Source organism: Excalfactoria chinensis, chromosome 3, assembly GCF_039878825.1.
Source record: "Excalfactoria chinensis isolate bCotChi1 chromosome 3, bCotChi1.hap2, whole genome shotgun sequence".
Classification (NCBI taxonomy): Eukaryota; Metazoa; Chordata; class Aves; order Galliformes; family Phasianidae; genus Excalfactoria; species Excalfactoria chinensis.
This window is the reverse complement of record NC_092827.1, coordinates 75,077,176-75,095,172: the sequence shown is the minus strand read 5'-3', so window position 1 is coordinate 75,095,172 and position 17,997 is coordinate 75,077,176. Positions and strand designations below refer to the sequence as shown.

Below are 17,997 nucleotides of genomic sequence, written 5' to 3'. Positions count from 1 at the left end.
GTGAGGATTTTCCTCCACAGCAGAAGAGCTGTGATATGCTGCCTCTCTCTGTTGCTGCCTGGGAAAACACTTCTGTGTTAAACTCTGTGTTAGCACTGACTGTTACAGCTCCTCCTGGGCTGGAGGAACTGTGAGAGGCCCTTCCCTGGGGATGTGACGCTGTGTGCTTCAGGAACAGCTGTGCACACGTACAAGCAGCTGCCTGTGTTGGTGACAGGCTGTCCGGGAAGCCTTAGCAAAGTGCTTGCACTAAATGCAGCCCTGAGCTCATTATTCCATTGACACCACCGATACAGACATTCCTCATATTATATAACTAAAATCTGTTGTGAAATTATAGATTTAGGCTGAGAGGGATCTTCAAACACCATCTACTTTAATTTTGAATAATAAACCAAAGATGGTTTCATTTCTAAATGATTATTTATTAACAGGAAGTAATGGCAGCGTGTCAGTTGTGCCATGCCCAGCACAGGGGGCACAGTTTGTCTCAGAAGTTCTCCCAGAACTGTGAGGACCCCACATTCTTCTTGCCTGGAAACATCAGTTGGTTGCTACTGCCATACCCTTATTTTTCTATAGCATCTAATAGCAGATATGCCTTTGCTACTATGCCTTCCTGGAAAGTTAATAGTTGCTGTCCTTAGACTGAAGTGTTGCTTAATCAGTTCTGGATAAATTGCTTTGAAAATGAGAACATTTTTTTTCTCAAGGTAATTTCTTTTTTTAAATACAGTTTGTAAAATGTTCTCTGTGTATCTGACATCATTTCATGTTTCCTTTATTTGAACTAATTGCTCCTTCCTGGCCAATCCCACTTCCCAGCATCCCATCTGAACAGCATTACACTGTGGATGCATTCAATCTCTAGGGTTGTAGGCTATCCTCTTTTCATCACTGCAGTTGGTAACACACTGCTTTCTTTAACTTACTCTTATTCAAAGTAAAATAACATCTTACCTCAGGAAATAACTCTCTTTTCTTCTAGTTATTGATGTTATAATCTGATAGCCATCAATGAAGCTTTTTATTCATATATCCATTCATAATATGATTGTCTGGAGAATCAATGTGAACTTTTAAAAAGAATTTTTTAAATGCTCAGCCTTCTTTATATGTGATAGCAAGCAAAAGCCTTGTTAAAGTACAGTGTTGGCTTGGTTTACTTCCCATATGTGCATGTTTCGCTTCTCCCAGAGCTTTCTGAAGACCTCAGTTTGGCTCAGTGCAGCCCATTGAAAACCTCTCCTGTGGCACCCATATTACAGAACTGGAAGGATTCTCAAGTTTGAACATTCTGCTGTCCATGTACTAAATTGTTGCACTCTAGGTGATGACGTCACCTTGCCCCAAATCCTATCTCTATGGTTTCAACTTTTCTGTTTTCCCGTCTTATTTGAACCCCTCCAGCAGCTTGTTGGCTTAGTGGAGACATTTTTGATTCTTTTATCCTAAGTCTAGCAAGCAAACACTGGTGCATGAGCGGGGTACCTTATTTGCTGAGGTCTACCTTACAGGGGAAGTTTACTGGCATATTTGAAGTGCTGAGGATGTTTTTGTAGTATAGAAGCCAAGCTGACCACAATAAGAACCTGTGGGGTGGAACACCAGGCTATTTTCTGTGTTTAGTTAAACTTTTATATCTGTGAGTAATTTAAATTGCTGATTGTTTTTTTATTGAGTACTTGTGATTCAGTTTTCTCAGGAGATCTATAAATATGAGGCTCTTCTTAGTCTGTGACCAACCCACAGTCTAACACCATCATTTCAAACAAACAAAAAACAACAAACTCTCTCCTAAGGCAATAACTGAGATTCCACAAGGCTGTGTTCCAAAAGGAAGAGAAAGTGAAGTCAAGAAGAGTTGCTGAATTCTCCCAGAAATGGGCTGAGCAAGTCAGAGTCTGGTCCAAAGCTTGTTGAAGTCAGCAAAAGGACTCCTGAACTCCAATAGGACTCCCCAGTATCAGAGGGAAATATAGAGAATTGTAACTGAAATTTTACAGCATACCATGGTCATTTGGAGACAGGACATTTGGAAGGAGTATCCTCTGTATAGACAACAATGACAGTGGGCCAGAATTTTGTGTATGTGAGGCTGTTTTCACATAAATGTGTGTCACAGCATAAGTGACCAGTGGCATTCATTATCTGAATGCTAATAAGATTCCTTGCTCTTTTCGTCTGGTCAAGAAAACGGAAAGTGACCACAAATATACAGCAGAAAATTACTCCAAATTCCTGTCTTTGCTTACTGAGCTGCTCTTTATACAGTACGTGCATAAAGTACAACAGCACACTGTGCCTAAAGGCCATTGTAGTGTGACTGCTGTGCTGTTAAAACTCACTGCTCTGTATATAGCAAGTATATAGCTGAGAAATACATTAAGCATTACTTCAGCTAGAAACAATCTTCAGTATCTGTGGTAGGTACTAATAAAAGAATTATAAATACACCACAATTCCATACACTCTAAACCTGAAGTACTCCACAATCCACAAAAAATATCAGATCCACCACTTCCAGGAAAGCTGAGCTGCGTTTTCCTATTGACTGACATGACTGACTTTCATGACCTAACTAACCCATATTGCCTCCTTGTGGTACAGCAGGACAGGCAAACACTGAAACCTCGCTGATTTCTACAGCAGACACTGTAATCATCTACACAAGTGAACTATAAAAACACAAATTAAATAGTTGTATGCTAGATCTTTTCCTATACTAAGCTCTTCTGTTTCCATAGGGCCACATTTTGCCCTTATTGTGTACCTAAATTATCCGCCATGGAGAGGAAGAGGGGAACATTGCAGCTAATGGAATTTTGGCCAAATCATCCACAGAGAAGACGGATCTGAGATCAGTTGTGATGAAAGAGGATAAACCGTAGTGTTAGCCCAAATAGTATTTTTCAATTCAAATTTCTTTAAAATGCAATTCATTCCCCTTCTTGATTTTGCAATACCCCACTTTAATTTTGAAAACCCATATGTTTCCAGATGCACCTCTCATTTTTGTAGACCTATATCTAAATTTATCAGAGTTACTTTGCTACCTTTGAGTATCAGCTGAAAGTCTGCCTACCTAATGGTATTAGGAACATACCATTATTTCTTGGGCTTTGCGTTTACTTTTGGGAAATGGAGCTTTTATAGTATTCTGGGGTATTGCTGCCATGTAATCTATGTGAAGAATTGTGAGGAATGTAATTCTAAGCACTGATTTTTTAATAGTTCTAAAGCTGAACAATCAAGCAGCCAGCCAAGATACACCACGGAGGAATGTGTTGAGGGAATAGTAGTTCAGGTAGATGGTCTAGCATGTTTCCTTCCTTTGCACCATTGAATTCTAGAGAACTAGGCTCGTAAGGCTTCAGTGCAGCCTTCTGTGTAAGTTATAGTCCAGTGGGGCTCCCAGATTCTTTATGTTCATGCATCAGAATCTTGCCAGAACAGCATCATTGAAAATGTAACTCAAAAACCACGTGCAGGCTGCTGCGACAGGAAGGCTGGTGTTCCTACACTCACAGTATGACCAGCATGTCTCACCCCAGCAGCCTCTTGCCATCAGCATCTTATCAGACCTTTTTGAAGCCCCCTACAATGCATTACTTTTCTAGAAAAATATGCCTTTCATGGAGTTGCACAGTTCTTTTCACAAAAATATGGACATAAGAAGTTTTCATCTTTAAAAATGATTTAGAAGCCGTGTAGTAGTTTGTTCAATTTCTTGATAGCTTTTTTTTGTTTGTTTGTTTTTATCCACTTCAGGTTTGTGAAATGCTTTCATAAAGGAAATCATTTGTTAATGGTGGTAGCCTTTAGCACAGGCTAAATGAGGGAGGAAAGTCCGAGTTCTCCGTTGCTGGCAATGGAAGTACATAGGAAATCCTAGCCCAGTCCTTCCACCCAGTACTTGGCACAGGACATACACAAAGAGCAGAAGGTCAGAGACTGGGGAAGCTGTGTATCTGAGGTGATTCCTCTTTATTAGGGCTATGCACAAACAAATCCCCTGAACTAATTAGTGAGGCTGGCAGAGAAGGGAGTTGAATTGCAGCTGAAAAGGAAGACAGGAAGGTGAGCTGATAAAGAGATCTCTCTGGCCAGAAGCCTGTGGGTGGTGCTGTCAGTGCTGACTGCTTTCAGACCCGTGGTGAACGGCAGGCCAAGTTAAAGTCCGTGCTGCTCATAGAAGGGGAAGTTTTGACAGGGCCCGTATTTAATCTGTAAGAAGTCTTATTCAAGAGGAATGAACTTGAGCAAGAGGAAGGGAAAAGAACAACTCCTACTTTCAATGAACCTCAAAAGTCCTGGTGGTGGAAATTGTCTTGTTTAAGCTTTTCACGGGTCAGTCTTTGGTTTTACTGGCTCAGCCCGGATTCAACAGTCTGTGTAAAACACACCCAGCACAGATCTCTCTTAAATTTTGTGTTTCGTTTGTGCTATTAGTAGTGTGACTTCAGTGATGAATGTTTATAACACAGCTTGAGGAATTTCATCCTCCCTTAGTAAACTGCGTAGGAGATTGCCTTAATGGACAAAGAGAAATGTCTGCTGGTCTTTAGCCAGAAGCATGGACTTGCATATGAAGAATAAAACACACTTAAACTTCTGGAATTGTGTACGGAAGACACATTTAAAATATATATATATTCACCTCTCTTCTTACAACCTAAAATGGAACCAGTGAAAGATTAATATGCTTGTCAGTGTTTTATGACGAATCACTTAGTTGTGATAATTTCAATGCTGCCTTTTGACCAGATGTCTTACAAGACTGTCCTGCACTATTTGCTTCTACAGATACCTCCAGCTGGGAAAATAACTTACAGATGACTGCGAAAAGCTAAATAAAACTGAAAGGTATGGAAACAGAAAGTGATAATAGGCTTTATTCACAGGTGTAAGGATTCAGATGTGAATGACATTAAAAGCTACATCCCAGTTTTGACGTCCTTGAATAATTTGCTTGAGTTAGATTTGGGACCTAGATTCAGCAAACTGTCATGTTAGTTGGATTTATGCTGGTGCATTTAGTTTAAACAAAGCCTGAATAAAGACATCAGGATTTGCACAGTTCTGGAGTCTACATGACACAGGGCGTTTGGGGTTTGAATTAAACTTTCTATAGAACAGTCCCTGACCTACAATGAAGAGAAGCAGAATTGCCATATGTTGTTGGGCTAATTTATTAGATAGCATTTATTGCAAAGGAAATATACATGCTTGGAGCTATACTGAAGAATGGCTACTTACAGGTAGCCTAAAGCCATTCATGTCTTTTCATTTGTTCAGCATTTCACTGCTTGCTTAAAAACTGTAATTGCCCAGCAGTTATGAAGGAGGGTTTCAGACGGTATCCAAGCATCACTGACATAGCAGCCAAGGTGTGCTGGTGCCTTTATCTACCTGGAAACAGTAGCTGAGAGATATAAATTGCCCTATGTCTACTTCCCTCACTCACTGGTATGGACTATAATGTTCAATAACTCTGTCTCCGTAGAAAATGTTACACGCCAGGAATGGAAAAGCACAGCAGCCAGAGCCCCATGGAGCTGATAGGTTCTTTCCACCTCTGCAGCTCATAAAGGGATGAGGGGTCACCTCTTTTCTCTTGTAGCCCCTTACTGTTGCTGCCGATTCTGAGCTGGGGGAGGACAGATGCTCTTTCTGCTACTGTCATCACCTCCAGTACTCTGAAAAAGGAGTCTGTCTCCTCAGTCATCAGAGCACTGGAGAACTAGAATTTCTCTTTATCTTCTCCAGAAAATATTCGAAAGGGAGATAGCAATGGAAATGTGCATTTGATCCTGGTCCTACCTCTCAGGTTGCAGGCTTTCTGACCCATGGCAGCTTCCTTAGAGAGCTGACAAGGAGCCCAGAAAGTGTGCAAGCTGCTGACAGAGAAAGCCAAGGAAGCCTGAAGGGGAAGAACACGGCTTGGGATCCTGCCTGGCTTCTGACAGAGCCAACGCACTGCTCAGAAACCTGTCAATTACAATTTGTTATTTTCCCTGGTAGAGATACGCTCTGTTAGAGATTTTCGGCCAGCTCTGCTCTTTGTTGCCACCACTGTGCTATTTTTTCCCCAAATAGAAGCATATGCTTCTTTTATTAAGCACTCGGCCATTTAATAACTTGCACTTGTTATCTGAGCTGACCGAGATGCATTTATAGCACACATGAACAATAGTATCTCTCTGAAGTGCACAGAACTACCAAAATTGCTACCATCGAAGCTGAGCTTTTGAAATGAATCAGGATGTTGCCACTGATAAGTAGCATTGTTGAAGTATTACAGTGACTTTGCTCTCTCAGCTTAAGCAACAAATCCATTTTGGTGCTATTTCTTTACACTGCCACTCTCCATGTGTCATTCTTTTCCATGTATTAGAAAGTGAAACACAATGGAAATGTGAAGCTTGTGTTAAATGCTTGTTTTTCATCTTCTCATGGTACTTAAAAGTACGTAATACAAAGAAAATGAACTGGGACCAGAGCAGTGACTTGATTTTTTCTACTGAAGTGCCTATAATCATGCTATTTTGCAGCTTAGCCTGAGCTAGCTTTTATGCTTTACCGTTAAACGCTAATTATGCTTCACGATTTTCTGCTCATCCTCCTGTTTCAGTTCCAAATAGATTTCAGGACAATGTGCCAAAGGCTGAAACTAAACTCCCCGCTGTTATTAGATGTGTGAAACCAGCCAGGCTCCCCGCGGCCGCGACCGACAGACGTTGAGCTGCGGCTCTCGCGCGACCCCGCGTGGGGCCGTTGGAGCGCGGCCGGGTCGCTCTGAGGGAGGAGCGGGGAGCGCGGTTCTGTGAGGGGCGGCCCGGCCGCCATGTCCGGGCCGGGGTCCTGATTGTTTGCACCGGCGGGCTGTGTGTGGGGAGAGCCTCGGAGGGAGCTGTGGGAACGCTGACTCCCCATAATGTCTTGCGGATTTAATCACACTCGTCCCGCTTGGATGAAATATATCTACGTTTAGAAGAAAAATACAAACAAACAAAAGGAAACGTGGGGACACGAAAGGCTCGTTTCCCGTCTCCGGACAGCTGACCTCAGCGCCCACCTCCACGCGGGGTGACGGGCCGGGGCTGTTCCCCACGCGGTGGCAGCACGAGAACGCCGCATGAGCACAAGGCCGCTCCGCCGCCTCACCTCGCTCGGGAACACTGCCCAGCTGAGCCACGTTCTAGTCCTTAGGAGCCTATAGCTCGGATTCGTGTGGGAAAAGCTTCTTAAACGCCAGAATTGGGTGCAAACCACAGCTGGAATCACTTCGCCATAACTCTCTGTCTTCTGCATTTTTCCTCACGCTTTTAGCTGCGTTCATCCATTGTCACTGTCCAAACAGGATCCTAAGATGAAAAGGGATCCCATTTGCAGTCACAGAGCAGCACATGGAAGAGGTGACCTCTTCACAATGTTCTCACCCTGTCCTGCCTGAGTACCTGATCTGGGATGAAGTTGTGCTCATCTCGTAGGACACAACACATGATGTGGGTTAACAAAAGGTAAATTATTCCATGAGCGGACAGATCCTGACTTAAAGGAGAATCATTTGAACAGGAAGCAAATTAACTGTGAAAAATAACCTCATTCTCATAGGTATATATTTATACTTAAGTGTAAGGCCCTGCACTTAGGTCACAGCAATCTCAAGCTGGGAAGGAGAATGGCTTGAGAACAGCCCTGAGGAGAAGGATTGGAGAGTGTCAGCTGATGAAAGGCTCAACACGAGCCAGCAGTGTGTGCTTGCAGCCCAGAAGGCCAAGTACATCCTGGGTTGCATCAAGAGAAGTGTGACTAGCAGGTTGAGGGATGTGACTCTGCCCTTTTACTCTGCTCTCATGTGACCCCACTTGGAGTACTGTGTCCAGTTCTGGAGCCCCCGGCACAAGAAGGACATTGAACTGTTGGAGTGGGCCTGGAGGTGGGCCATGAGGATGATAAGGGGGCTGGAACACCCCTTCTACAGGGACAGGCTGAGGGAACTGGGGCCCTTCAGCCTGGAGAAGAGGTAGCTCCAGTGGAACCCTTATAGTAACCTCACAGTACCTGAGAACACCTACAGGAAAGCTGAAGAGGGACTTTTTACAAAGGCCTGCAAAACACAGAGGCATTCAGAAAGTGCAATTACAACATCTTGGCTCCTCTGGGAACTATGCTAAGCACTGTATCTGTATTTGTAGAAAACAGAAAATAGCAGTGTGCTATTTCTGAGCCCCTTTGACCTCCAATTCATTATTTTTTATTGAGAGCACTGGACAACTGTTGATGGCAAGAGCAACAGAGAATGTTGTGAAGTCTGACAATGAATGCTTCCCATCCCTTTGATGGAAGGTAAAATTTTGGCTATTCCTTATAGCAAATGGTTTGGGAAGAGTTGAATACAAGTTAACAGAGCAGCAGGATTTCTGCCAGGCTGCTGGCAAGACTGGTCAAAGGTATTTAAGCTTTCACAATATTTGGTGATTTATTAACAAGGTTTCATTATGTGCTTACAACTGCTGAAATAATGAGTAATGTCACCAACACGTTACAAGTTTCTGCCTTTGCTACAAGCAGCGGGTTATTCTCTGTTGGGGAGAGAGCTTTAAGAAACAAACACAAACATGAAATAGCACACAAATGTGATGAAGAAAATACAAATGGCTTTTATACCGAAGTTAGAACACTGGTCAATTAATACACATCTTAGCTGGAAATGGCGTGCACTGGTTACTTGTGACGTAATGGTTCTTTCACCCTTTGGATGCAGTTGCTCAATAATAAACTAACTTTTCTAATATCACACAGAAAATGCTGTCCAAGCTCAAAATGTCCCAAAAGACCAGGCTGCTGCATGGCCTGGTTTTACACTAACAGTGCTCTGTTTATATAGGTGTGCCTGGGTGCTGGTGTGCAGAGCTCACCCAGGGACATCTGCCCAGGGCAGGTGGGAGGAAAGTGGGATGGTAACAGGCTCTCTACACCTCTGAGCTTCTAACATTGCTGAAACTTCAGGATTGTGACTTCTTTCTTCTGTCAAAACTGGCTGAAGCAAACATACAGGTTCAGGAACTACCGTGTGAAGAAAGTACCGTAGTACTGCTGGACAGGACGGTGTACAGACAAGCTGGAAGCATAAGCTCTGACTTCTTAGGAAGGCTAAAAACACACTGACTGCCATGGGGTAGCCGTTTTATAAGAGCTGTGGTCTGGACTTGGATGTTTACTAGCACTTCAGGTGCAAATTTTGACTGATGGGAAAAAATCCACATGCAGAAGAACAGCGCTTCTCTACTATCAGTTTCTTGCTATTTGCTAAGGCCAATTGTATGATTTAGTCTGATTTAACATACCACATCTAAGTAAATTAGTGTTTAGATCCTAGCTTGGAAAGCTGCTGTATTCTGGCAGGCTTCTACACGTGTGCAATGATTTCTGATTGGTATGTCTGGGTAAGGTGGCCTCGGGTGCAATGCAATTTAGGAATCTGGGACATGATCCGTGACTCGATTTTGACAGTCATGATGCATCCAGAGAAACTAATGGCAGCTGTAGACAGCAGCTCTTATTGGCTGCCGTGTTTGGAAAGAAAAGGACTACTCTAAGGACACGGGGCACAGGCCTTAGAGAGCCACGATAGAAAATCTTTGGAAACACTCGTGTTGTTTTCTGCATCTATAATCTGCTTCAGCTGTGTTTGTCCTCCCATTAATTCTCTTTATAATAACCTTTCCTGTTTTACTTGGCTTAGAGAAAGATTTTTGGCAAAATGATGTTGAGAAGAGAAAATACAAAGAAAGGTTATCCAACAAAACGTTATGACCATTCCCGAACATCTGAAATATGATCAACATGAAGGTTCATGTCATCTGGTCCCATTTTTAAATACTGATGGCTTACACAACCCAAAACTACTATTCCCATCACAAAGAAAGCCGTGCTTTGGAAAATTATGTTAGCAAGGATTTCACAAAATTGAGCTGTTTACAAGACTTATGAACAGGTTATACTTGTTTATAACTTGGGAAATTGCAGAATATCGAAATAGGATTAACATTTCTGCTTTAAAAGATCTCTTGTCTTTTTCAGGGTTGTAGTTTGGCCTCACGGAAGGCTCGTTTTGTCTTCTCTAAACGGAGAATTAGATAGTAGGTATGGTTGTTTTAAGGGCAATCTTTGTAAAGAGAAATAGATACAAGACTATCAGACTACAGTATTTGCATGGGTGAGCTTTTTATTGTTTTTTATATATAATCCCTTGTTCATTCTTATGAAGGTATTAGCATGTTTTGGGGGGTTGGTTTTTTCTTCAGAACTACATTGTATTCCTTTGTTTCTGAGTGATGGGACTGAGGAAAATTCCAGCAGTTGACCAGCTGTTACTTTCCTTATGTGCAAGTCTTAATAGTTTCCTTAAGGGTTTCCAGGGCCCTCACACAGAAGAACAGGAGTTTTGTGTTTTCACACTTGCGGCAGGATGTTGTGCAAGGGCCTCCAGAGGCACTGGGGAAGATGTATGGGCACAGCAGGCTGTCTGCGGCAGGTCTTCTTCCAAAACCAGGAGCAGGAGGCAGAACCAGAAACATTGCCGTGAGGGAGAAACCAAGGTCTTATGTCACAAATAAAAGATGGGCCACAGGAGCAGTACATCGTGCTCCCCAATAAATCCCAGTTCTTCAGTGATTCTAAGCAAACTACAGCGCCAGCTCTGGGCTCTCAGACAGCCAAGTTACTATTACGCTGTTGTGCCAGGGCCGCTCCTCTTGCCGCAGCTGGTCAGGGTTCCCCCGTGATTTGCAGCGCTAGGCACAGAGGAAATACTGCCTCTCTAGTTCCTAGAAGTAACAAAGGTTAATTCAGTAGCAATCAGCAGCCGGCAGACCGGACAGAGACACGCGCACAGGTACGTTTGCTCTCCAGCAGCCCCACCTGAGCACCAAAGCAGGTGCAGCGGGCTTCTCCCCCAGCGCCCCTCGGGGCACTCAGACAGCAGCGGCTCGGCCGCGTTCGCACAGGGAGGCCTCGGCCGGACGGAGAGCCGCCCGTCTCCCTACGCGCCGTGCCGGTGCCGCCGCAAGCCGCAGGGCGGGCCCGGCGCCTTCCTCCGCGGAGAAGCGGCTGTCACCCCGGCGGCCAGGCCGGCGTTCGCGGCGGAGGCCCGTCCCCCTCGATCCGGGTATCGCCGCCCCCTGGGCCGCGGCGGGAGAGCTGCGGGGAGAGGTCCCGCAGCCGGAGAGGCCCGTCGGTACGTAGCGGGGCGACGGGCCCGGGGCTGGCGCTGCCACTGACGCTTTCCCCCTTCCGGGTCGGGCGGCCGCGGGGCGGGGGGGCGGTGAGGAGCGCGGGGCTTCGGTCCGAGGCGGGCGGGGCGGGCTGCGCTGCGGCCTGACAGCTGCCCGCCGCCGAGCGGGGGGGAAACCGGGTTGCCGCGAGTTTCTCACCTTTGAAAACAGTACGATACTCAACGCAAAGTGAGGGGAGTGTCGTAAGTGAAGGCTGTGATGCTGTGCAGGTACAAAAGTGCGTCCTTGTCGCCAACAACAGATCACAGCTGTCTCGGTTTGGCTGTCGCTGCACATCGCCTGCTATTGCAGGAGCTGCTGGAGTTGTGCTGTGGCTTCACGTCTGCAGTGTGCACCGATTATTGTAGCCTTAACATTTTGTGATTTAAAAGCAAAGTGGGTGGTTTGGGTAGAGTGGGAAAACGTCTTTAACTCTGCCTGTTATTGTTGTCTCACAGTCTTAGGACAGCGCAGAAATGTCTCACTTTGAAAATAAAGGATTGATACTGGGCATAATGGCAGGGACTGCTGGAATAAGCCTGGTCCTGGTTTGGTACCACAAGACCCGAAAACCCAGTGCAGCTGTGCACATGCCCGTATTCACAGATGTAGGTAACAAGCTTCATTCTGTGGGTTTGGAACATGAAGCTCATAATGAACAAGGAGCAGTCATGGTTTTACATGGAAGGCAACTACAGATACTTGAAAAACTGAACGGTTTGCTAATGAGTGTGGATGAACTGAAGAGAGAAGTGAAATTTCTGAAAGAAGCTATTCCAAAGCTGGAAGATCTCGTTCGAGATGAGCTGCAGGGGAGAGGGGATGCACAGAGAGCTAGCCCATCACACAGAGCAGCAAGGCGGAGGAAAGTGGAGGCAGCACCTGGTGCAACGGAAGCTACCAGCTCTGAGGAGGCGGAAAGTGAAGGAGGGTGAGTTGGTCACATTTTGTTTCTGCTATGGTTCATATGCAGTGCAAATTGCATCATTATGTAAGTGAAGCTTTGCATTCTAAACAGTAGTCCTTTTAAAGTTTCATGTATATTTTATATTCCTCTTTTCAGAAGATCAGATTAGTTGTTTTCAGATCAGAGAAAACTCTGTGTGACCCCTCTGTAAATCTGCACTGTGGTGAAGTTGGTCCAACATGAAGTCCAGTACAGACTGCTGCACTTGTGATTGCTGCAATATTGCTACATAGCTGTGCAGTGAGAAGCAAAGTTCAGGATAATGGTGTGATTTATAGTCTCTTTCAGCAATGCAGTAGGCTCATTTAAGTCTCTGACAGAGCTGGTTCAGACTTTAGGAATACTTTTAGTAACTGTTTCCTGTGAGCTTTAAAGATGAGTTACTACAGTGCTCTGCCAAAAGGTGCTGCATGCTTTGGAAGTTATCTCTGAATGCAAGGCATGTACACGTGGCAGCCTTGTTTATATATATTTGCTACTGTATATGGTTCCCAGTGCCTTAATATTAACCATGAGTGATTTAGGGTACTAAGGTTCAAAGTTCCTGGTTTTGGTCACAGCTCATAGTCCAATTGCTGCTAATGAAGTCTTCTGTAGGCTTCAGCTGGGGAACATGCTGAAGGATGAGATGTACCTGGAGTTCAGGAGATGAACTGTAGTTCTGTAATTTCATCTGTTGCCTAATACCCCCTACAGTAGTAATGTGGAAACGGTGATGACATTACTCCCCCGTAATTACATCTTTGTTTTGCTATAATAGATTAGAAATTTACATGTAGTATATTCAGAGTGTGTTTATAGCAGCTGTTTTCTGGTTAACATCTCCTCAGTGTTTAACATCTGTAGCATAGGCAGCACGATGCCCATAAACTGAGTTTCTCATGTTGTTTGATAATTTGCTTGGTTTGCAGAGGCCTTTATACTGAGCATAAAATATTTGGAGTTGTAAATGAGTCTAAAGTACCAGTTAACAAACAGTCAGGTTCACACACACAGTGCAGTTGTCATTCCACACCTGACACTGAGATCATGGCACTTCTTGTCAGGAGTGATGCATTGCTGTTAGGAAACTAACCAAGGAAACTTGTCTGTTCAGGTTCTTTGTGACGAAGGAACTGATGAGATGATCCAACACAAGTGATTATAGTGTGCAAGAGTACTGAGTATGTCCTTAGGAGAGGCCTTCTCTGATGAGTATTTGCGTACAGCTGGATGGAAGGATGATAATTCAAGGTTGTAGATAGCATTAGTCATTTGGGTATGTCATTTTTTCAATGATGTTTTTTAATGTATTTTGAAAAGAGGAAGATATTTTTTTCCTGACACCTTTCACTCAATGTGCTTGTTTCACGTATCTTCTCTATAATTAAAATAAGTTTATTTCATTTCAGTAAGTTTCTTTTTCTTCCTGTAAACAGAGATAGGTTAATAGTCTTGGTTTGCATACAGCTGAGATGTATATAGGTTTCTCTGAGGTCATATCTAACTTCAATGGCAGTGATGCACATTATAGGGGTGTTTTTTATAAGAAACAGTAGGACACATAAATTTTTTGAGTTGATATGCTTCACTCCTTCATGTGCATTAAGTGTGTAAATGCCACGGGCTCTGCTTTATGCTGTCCTGTGGTAAGTCTGTGCATGGCAATGCATTCAGCTACTGGCTTGTGCACTAGAGAAATAACGTTCTTAGTTACAGATTAAACTTCCTTTTTTCACTTTTGGTTTTCTATCTAGGATAAAGTACATGCAACGTGTTTCACAGCCCCAGCGATGTTCTTATGATCCAGAAGATAGGGTTTTGCTTGTGTTAAGCAACTCTGGTTTTAAATGATACATGAATTGTTCCAAATGACTACACCAGCTTTTAACATTACTTTTTTTTTCTTTTTTTATTCTTCCCCCTCTCCCCCCAAACATTTGATGCTGGCAGTCCCTGCTGTGGCCTTCACTGCTTTGATCTATTCTGGTCTGTTCCCAATGTCACTGCTGATATTCAACACCTTGGAGAGAGAAGCTTTGCATTATTGCCTTTCAAAAATTATATATGGAAAAATAACACTTTCTATGAAGAAAATTGTATTTATTTTCACATAATAAAAGCTACCCTGATTGGAAGATATGCTGAATTAATGAGATGTTGACTGAATACTCAAGAGCTCACCACCTCTAGACTGTTCTACATTCTGTTTTTAAATGTTTCAGTTTCTATTTTTCACTAAGTAAGACTTAGTCTTTGCCATTTGAGGAAGTATAACAACACACTGTGTCTAGATGATCACCTATGTTGGAAGATTTCCCCTAATCCTATCTCACTTGTCATTTTAATGAGGTTTCATCCCTTTTGCAGTGTTGATGAACCATTGAAACCAGAGTAACGTTTGGCACCAGGCTTCAGCAAGCCTGTCACCCAGGCTTTTCAAATCACATTTGATGTCAGTCACCAGAAAGGTTTACATCAGTAAATCCTTTTCCTTCCTATGTCTTATGCATAACTCCTTTCTTAAAACATTTTCTTTGCCTGCTTCTAAGAATTACTTCCCTTATTTCTTCACCTATTATTGCTGCCCATTTCTTTCCAGTGCAGTCTTCAGCTGACCTGACTCAGGTTTGGCAAAGGTTTCCTCAAAGGCTGTTTGTCATTACTGGTGGTTGTGTATACTCTACTTGTTTGTCCATGCCAATTCGATGTAGATGAATCCGTGGCATATAATCACCATTCTACTGAATTAGCTGGAGCAGATGGGGCATTATATGTGTCAGGTGAATATTTTTCAAGTTGCTAGGGAGATAACAAACCATTTTTGATCTATCTCAAAGTTGGAGTGTTGTAAACAGATGGTGCCTGGTTGGGCTCGGTCAGAGGGCAATCCAACTAGTTGATCCAGTCTGTTGAAGCAGCAGAGCGAGTTTACACCGCAGTAGTGTTTTATACTGGATAGCTCAATCACATTTTTCTATTTTTATTTTTATGTTTTGTTTTGTTTTTAATGCGATACCGTGTGTCCAGATTTTATAACAGCTTAACCACAGTGTGGTGAGTCTACAGCATGGTTTCTGTTTGCTTTTTGGACTTTAAACAGCCTTCTGCGGTCTGAGTCCTGCTCACAGACCATTGCTCCTCACATTTTTATCACTCACTGTTCTTCTCTTCTAAAAAAGAACTATTGGTAGTAAAGATTGAAACAGTTGGCATTGAGTGTAGATATTTTTAAAGTTATTCCAGTTTTTCAGGTATTGGTTAATGTGTTTTTCACATGTAAATATTCACTTTTCATAGAATCATCTAGGTTGGAAGAGTCTTTCAAGGCTGTACAGCCACAGAATGATTTGGGTTGGAAGAGACCCTAAAGGTCATTTGGTTCCAGCTTCTCTTTCTGTGGACGAGAACACTTCCAGAGATCAGGTGTCCACAGCTTCTTTGGGCAGCCGGTTCTGGTGCCTCACCACCCTCATCATGAATGATTTCTTCTTAATGTCTAATCTAAACCTACCCTCTTTCAGTTTAAATCCATCACTCCTTGACCTATTGCTACACTTGCTGGCAAAGAGTTTCTTTCCAAGTTTCTTGTAGGCCTTCTTTAGGTAGTGGAAGGCTACCACTAGGTGGCAGTGGAAGGAAGTGGGATCTCCACAGAGCCTTCTCTTCTCCAGACCAAACAAGCACAGCTCCATCAGCCTGTCTTTGTAGGGGATGTGTTTCAGCCCTCTGATCATCTTCATGGTCTTCCTCCACTCCAGCAACCCTATGTCTTTGTTGTGCTGAGGGCCCTTGCCGGGACATAGTATAGTACTTTAGGTGGGGCCTCACAAGTACAGAGGCACGATCACCTCCCCTGTCCTGCTGGCCACCTCTTATTTGGTGTACCACAAGATACACTTGGCTTTCTGGGCTGCAAGTCCACACTTTTGGCCCATGTTGAACTTCTTATCAACCAACACTATAAAGTCCTTCTCCTCAAGGCTGATCTCAATCCAATCACATCCAGCCATTTACCATTTTCTGTTTATCATCTGGTAAAACACCAGGTGAAATAGCAGATGTTAGAGTAGTTACAGAAAAAATTTGAAAAGAAAGCCATAATGACTCTTCTTCCTTTCTTTCTTAATTTCCTTCTTGGTTTACTTTCATTATCCCTTAAACTCTAGGAGATTTTGGACTGTGTTGAAATAAATCTTTGCTTTGCTTCTGTATTTATATACACTTAGTATAGCTCTTCATAACATGCAGCTTGCTCTTCTGATATGAACAGATGTGTAAATCTGCTAGCTGGTTTTTGAAATCAGTTATGAAGCTCTTTTTATAAGTTTTATATCAGTAGTATCTCCTATTTTGTACATAAGTGGCTGGAGGGTCTTCCTGTCTCAAAATAAACTTCCTTCAGTTCGAACAGTTTACCCACATTGATAGGGAAAATCCGAGCTATTTATTTTTCAGAGGTCTCTATAGACTTCTTAATGTGTTATGGTTTTGTGCTTAAAATATTTCAACCATGACAAGGATTGAACAGAGATCTAGTAAGAAAATTAATGCAATCAGAAGCAGAACAGAAAATAATTTACTTGTTTCTTGTTTGCCAAAATGCTGAAATGATGTTTAATACTTAACTAAATTATCTTGTTCTTATTTTATCCCTGTGACTCCTGAGCAATGTAGGAGTTTGCCTGGGTTGCCTGACTCGTGAGGTGGGGACTCATAATAGATGGTTACTTTTAAAATATAATGCTATTCAACTGCTCCAGTGTGAAACTGGAGGACCCTAATGTATGCTCAGCTCTTCGGACAGTAAGGCCAACTGCTTATCTCTGTGTGGTATTTATGACTTTCATAAATATTTCCTTGTCCTTGACTGCCTTGTGCTGAGCACTTCTGCATGGAGCGTAATTAATTACTATAAGATCTTTCCCAGTTTCAGATATTCTAACCTTCAGAATGTACAGAGGATCGCTGTTATCAGTTTGTTTACGTGTATTATCGCTTACACTTAGATCTTGAAAGTGTTTAAGAGAATATTGTATAAGTGATTCTTACAGCACTTCTGGTGTGGTTAGTAAGCTCTTTCCCATTTCAAAATGTAGAGAAATTGAAGTAAAGAGCTGAAAAAGTTCAGGTCTGCAAAGTGTTCAGGGTTGCAGAGAATGTCTTAGTACACATTAGTGTTTTAAAGTATTCTGCATTTGAAGCACAAGGACACACATTTCTAATATGTCTCTAAATTTTTTGGATGTGGGATTAGGCAGGACAGTTTGAAATTATAGTTGTGCTATCCTTTTGAAGATAAAGGTTCTGTAATAATGATAAGCTTGATTTCAGAAATAAAACCTTTTCGGTTTGGATAAAAGGAATAAACTGCGCTGAATTTTTTGCATTTTAATTTCGCGGTGATTTGCCAGTATTTTTAGAAAAGATAGTTATTGTTTTCTGTGATTTTTAGTTACCTTACAGCTCATACTGATACTGAAGGAGACTCTGAGGAAGAGAAGGGGTGCAAGAAGTCACCTGATACCACTGTGCAGCCAGAAGATGAATTATTTAATCTTCTACAGGAGGTGGACAGTTTGCACAAGGGTTCAGAGGATGATAAACAGGAGAGCTTCAAACTGCTACTTGAGAAAGAAGCCAAGGTATTAGTATTGTGTTGCTATTAACGTTTATCACCACCTCTGTGAACAATATAAGCATTAAGATGCACACAGGAACACAGTATGAAAGTGCAATTTCATACTCATTTTTAAAATATATTGGAAA

At 42.7% G+C, this 17,997-nt stretch overlaps 1 protein-coding gene across 3 annotated transcripts in view; it reads left to right on the top strand.

Moving 5' to 3' along the window:
- Positions 1–10,742: 10,742 nt before the first annotated feature.
- RMDN2 (regulator of microtubule dynamics 2) overlaps positions 10,743–17,997 on the top strand; it is a 41,879-nt gene continuing 34,624 nt past the window's right edge. The window contains exons 1-3 of one of the 3 annotated variants that reach the window (XM_072333439.1): positions 10,743–10,903; positions 11,741–12,213; positions 17,684–17,873. In XM_072333439.1, the coding sequence (XP_072189540.1) occupies positions 11,759–12,213; positions 17,684–17,873 (645 nt within the window). In that variant the 5' untranslated portion in view covers positions 10,743–10,903; positions 11,741–11,758. Of the gene's footprint in view, positions 10,904–11,121; positions 11,246–11,278; positions 11,306–11,740; positions 12,214–17,683; positions 17,874–17,997 lie in introns of those variants that run through there. The other 2 variants (XM_072333437.1, XM_072333438.1) reach the window with 2 other exon arrangements.